Source organism: Scardinius erythrophthalmus (genome assembly GCF_964197995.2).
Source record: "Scardinius erythrophthalmus genome assembly, chromosome: 2".
Classification (NCBI taxonomy): Eukaryota; Metazoa; Chordata; class Actinopteri; order Cypriniformes; family Leuciscidae; genus Scardinius; species Scardinius erythrophthalmus.
The window spans coordinates 19,670,313-19,674,892 of NC_138222.1; the positions used below are offsets into that span (position 1 = coordinate 19,670,313).

Genomic DNA, 4,580 nt, shown 5'->3' on the forward strand with positions numbered 1-4,580 from the left:
TCTGTGTTCTTATTTTTTGATGTACTGTAGTGTCTAATGAATGATCGGTATAGTGTTTATAATATTGACTCACTGTGTGTATGATTGAGACTGAGCATTGTTTAATTTATGGTTTCGAGGCAATTATTTGATTTTGCAGAAGAGTCAGAGGTTTTCTGAATGTGGTTTGAAAATTTGTTTTTGTGTTTAAGGTTTTGAGAATGTGAGTGATGGTTTCAAGAAATGTGTTTTAGCAATCCAGAAAACTGTAACATTATACTGTATTATATTGGGGAGAAAATTATTCCTCCCCATTATTATGGTTTTCTTCCTCATAATCTGCTTCTTGCATGTCTCTAAACAAGTTTCAACTGTTATACAGCACCCTAGAGTTCAACAAAAGTACCCCACACAGTACAGTACTTCAATTAATGCACTTTATTTCCACCACTGACTGGTTGTAGAGGCATGCATGCACACAATTCTATATATGTGAAAGAAGAGGTAACACTTTGGTTATATTGGTAACACTTTACAATAAGGTTCGTTAGTTAACATTAGTTAACTACAAAAGTTAGCATAAACTAATAATGAACTGCACTTATACAGCATTTATTAATCTTTGTTAATTTCAACATTTACTTATTAAAATCTTGTTAACATTAGTTAATGCTCTGTGAGCTAACATGAACTAACAATGAGCAGCTGTATTTTTATTAACTAATGTTAACAAAGATGAAACAAATACAGTAACAAATGGATTGCTCATGGTTAGTTCATGTTAGTTAATACATTAACTAATGTTAACTAATGAACCTTATTGTAAAGTGTTACCCTTATATTTATATGGTGATAAAAAGCAGATGTTATTACATGCTTTATATTCATAGTTAAGGTCATTGTCCAGAAGTATGAAAGGTGCTACACTCTTGTTGATTACAGTCCATCATCAGATATTTCGTAGTCACTGTCGTACTCATCAGCTGAATCACTGTACAAGAAGTTGATGTCCTCTGCTCCAGACAAAACTTGCAGGTAACAGTCTCTTGTTTGCGCCTTCATTTCTTTGATTTGATGCCGCTTTCTGAGGATGATGCTCTGCAGACCTTTCAAACCCTCTTCACTTAGGCCACATTGCGAATCTTAAAAGAGGAACACAAGAATATAAGACCAGCCTTAGAAACTTTATAAACAGTCATCATTGTTGTGTATATTTATTAGGACTGCCCCCTAATAGTAATCTTTGGTCGGGGCAACCCTACATTTATGTAATTTATTACAAATACATACTTTTCATTGTCTCACTGGAAAACAAGCAGGACAGCTCTCTGAGGGTATCGGAACGAGTTGAAAGAGATTTCCAATGGTGGTCCATCTCTGCAACAAGAATCTTCTGCTCCTCCTCAAGTCTCCTTACTGACATGATGATGTCAAACGCCCTTCTCTTTGTCCTTAGATCGACAGATTCTGGGATGCATTTATGATAAATAAATAAATAATTTGTATTAAACATCAACCTTAAAAGAAACTCTGAAATTGTATGGGGTTACAGAATGAGATTTAAAGCATTGCGGGTTATGTGTCATTATGTATCAGATTTGTCAGAAGCAGTCAACAGACTAGTGTACATACCACTGTGTGGAAGCTGCCATGGCCAAGCGGTCTCACCAGACAGAATGGTTTCCAGGCAAAGAGTTTCTGTGATTGGAACCATTCTGTTGTATTTCTCCACAACAGATGTCAGATGTCCCTTCTCCTCCCTGATCTTGCGGCGGATTCTGGCACGCCCTTTGTTGCCATCGGCATCTTTATAGAGACGCTGGGAACGTCTCTTGATACTGGCTACCAGCACCTCAATTCTGCTGGCCAAGGCATCAGCATCATTTGTAGTTGTTGTTGATGCTGAGAATAAATAGGTGTGGTTTGCACTTTACAATACCAGTAACAATTACAATTATTTGTAACTAAATGTATTACAAGTAATAATTTCCTCACCGTCAGCCCAATCCTTTACATCATTCACCCAGTCTTCCAATTGGCTCGCTGTCACTGTCAATTGGGCTTTCATGGACTCTAGGTTTTGTAACTGGCTTTGCAGAGATTTAGTGGTCTACAATAACAAACAATAGTAAGAAACAAGAACCAAATGTTCAATGCACAGCTTCATACACTGCTAACATGCAATACTGAACATCTAAAATTAATTCTACTGATGTCATTACCTTTTGATATCGACGGGTCAGTGAGATAGCCAAATTGTTGAACTTTTGCTGATTCCAGCGCATGGCCATGAGAGTCAGCATGTCTGTGCGTCCTGCAAACACAGAAAATATGATGTTACCATATCCCCCTACTTATTATGCAAGGATGTAACTAGTGCAGTATGTGGTCATCTTACCTGCTTTTGACATATGCTTAGTGGTTACTGCAATCCTAGAGAGGAAGGCATTGCACTGTTCCACCTCCTCCCCTAGAGTTAAACCAGCACCGTCCTGATAAGCCCCACTCCATTTCACCTGGTTAAGAATAAAATGAAAATGTCCATGAGCAAGACACCTAACCCCAGCTGCTCCCGACAAGCTGGACGGCGCCTTGCATGGCTGACACCGCCGTCGGTGTATGAATGAGTGAGTGAATGGGTGAATGTGAGGCAATATGTAAAGCACTTTGGTGGCCATGGGTCTGTTAAAACGCTATATAAATGCAGTCCGTTTACCATTTATCACATAGCAACATTTCCTTACCTCGCATTTAAAATCATGGGCTTTGGCATGAAATACCGAAAGAAATGGCTTCATGTTAAGAAGATGCTGGAGCTCTGGACAGCTTTTTGCAACTCTTTGGAGGTAAGGCCAATATTTGCAGGTCACATCCATACAAAAAAAAGTGATTTGCCTACTGGCCAGCTTTTCTTGCAGGTACAGGGGATAGGCAAAAATTTCCCCCCTATACATATTTAAGGCAGAGAGCAGGACTCCGTGCCGACACACCGCAAGCTCCAATCCCTCCTCGTCTACCTTGCTGGCAGATCTTTGGGAGGTCTCTCTGGCTGCTGACCACTCCCCTCCACAAACACCTCTTCCACTGACCTACAATATGGAAAATGTTTGATGAAAAAAAGAGTCTCCTAAACAAACTTTTCAGAAAGAGGTTATTAGTGCTGTAGTCTAATTATCATCTAGAATTTTACATGTTTGGTTGTGTTGTGAATGTGGTCCACAAATCTTTTCACGTCTTCGTCCTTGGCTATGAAGACGCCTTCAAAGATGGCCTGTTCCTCAGATCTAAAAAACAACAAAAAACAACAATTGATGATTGACAACAATTTATGATAATTTATAATCTGAGATTACTTGGTTCACAGCTATGTTTTCTTATTAATACAAACACTGTGATACAGTTTGGTGTACCTAGCAGCATTCTTGAAACGGTAATGCTTGCGGTTTCCATCAACTGAAACTGCAAGCATATCTGGGGTGCATGCAGGACAGTTGAAGGGCTCTTCCTTGCATATATTGTCCACCTCAAATCGCACAGCCTCCCACTCAAAAAAACTTTTCTGAAAACTGTCTGCTGAGATCTTGCCAGTCTATTAAAAGTAAGGAAACCAACAGCTATTAATGTACAACAAATACATAAGCATCAAACAGCTTATCAGCCCACAACTCAAAGATATCAACAACACTGCAGGATAGATAAATTCAATACTCACACGACCAAAGCGGACAGTTCGCTGATTCAGCATTCTTAGAAATGCTTGGCAGGACAGTCCTGGTGCCGCCATCTTCATTTCTTCAAATGAAAAAAAGACATCTGTGGCATAAACTGTGGCAAACTGAAGGGTTGCAGGCCAGTAGTCACTTCGGTTTAGGTCAGCGACTCCAGCAGTCCAAGTAGCTTGGCATGCCTCACAAATTAACTCTGGCATGCTTAGATCATGTCGTCCTGGAAATATCAAAAACACATCCACTGTAATGTAAACCTTAGCTGATTAATCAGGGTTTGGGTTCTTTGTACAATTTATACATTACTTTGTATACTTCATATATATATATTTAAGTTTTATATCTATGTCAAACGTGTAGGGAGTCGCGTATGGATAGATATTTATTTTTAAGATGCTTCTCACACAGGACAAAATAAAGTTCTTCACATTCTTACCATTCATTGTGACCACAGCAACAATCTTTCCTGGACTAACCCTCAATGACTCTGGAGAACAACCACAGATTTTGTCAGGCATCTCCACAGGTACAAGCCGGACTGAAAACACAGAGTATCCACATACATTCAAGATAAAGCAATAAGAGACAAAAAGGCATAATTTAAATAGTAAAGCTTATGAGCTTAACTTTTCTAAGAATGAGATATATGTTGTACACACACAAACCAGAACTTACCACAATGGGAAAGAGCCTTATCCACCACGAAAGTTGTTGGAGGCAATGGCTGGAAGAATCCAGCAGTCATGGCATCTCTGTTGTGGAGGACATGTCTGGTGTGCATGCTGACGTCACAATCAGCACAGAGGAAGGGACGTGGTCGACAGTCACAACACCGGACAGCCGCTGGATTTCTCCCACACTGTTGGCAGATGCGTG

The 4,580-nt window shown here is 39.5% G+C and overlaps 1 protein-coding gene across 1 annotated transcript; it reads right to left on the reverse strand.

Annotated features, from left to right (window-relative positions):
* Positions 1–398: 398 nt before the first annotated feature.
* On the reverse strand, positions 399–4,236 carry LOC308681283 (uncharacterized protein). The gene is made up of 11 exons (XM_081350033.1): positions 4,141–4,236; positions 3,692–3,924; positions 3,390–3,568; positions 3,170–3,263; positions 2,724–3,068; positions 2,378–2,495; positions 2,202–2,293; positions 1,975–2,089; positions 1,612–1,881; positions 1,270–1,446; positions 399–1,121 (listed from the first exon to the last, which is right to left on the reverse strand). Exons 1-11 carry the CDS (start codon positions 4,220–4,222, stop codon positions 916–918), a joined length of 1,911 nt encoding a protein of 636 aa, XP_081206159.1. The 5' UTR covers positions 4,223–4,236; the 3' UTR covers positions 399–915.
* Between the last annotated feature and the right edge of the window lie 344 nt (positions 4,237–4,580).

What these genes read in the sequence shown, in the direction of transcription:
- LOC308681283 (XM_081350033.1), bottom strand. Translation starts at nt 4,222, where the DNA reads ATGCCTGACAAAATCTGTGGTTGTTCTCCAGAGTCATTGAGGGTTAGT. An exon ending in CGTTTCAAGAATGCTGCTAG is followed by an intron (nt 3,264 to 3,389) that starts GTACACCAAACT and finishes GTTGTTTTTTAG; the next exon opens with ATCTGAGGAACAGGCCATCT. An exon ending in TGTAAAGGATTGGGCTGACG is followed by an intron (nt 1,882 to 1,974) that starts GTGAGGAAATTA and finishes ATTTATTCTCAG; the next exon opens with CATCAACAACAACTACAAAT.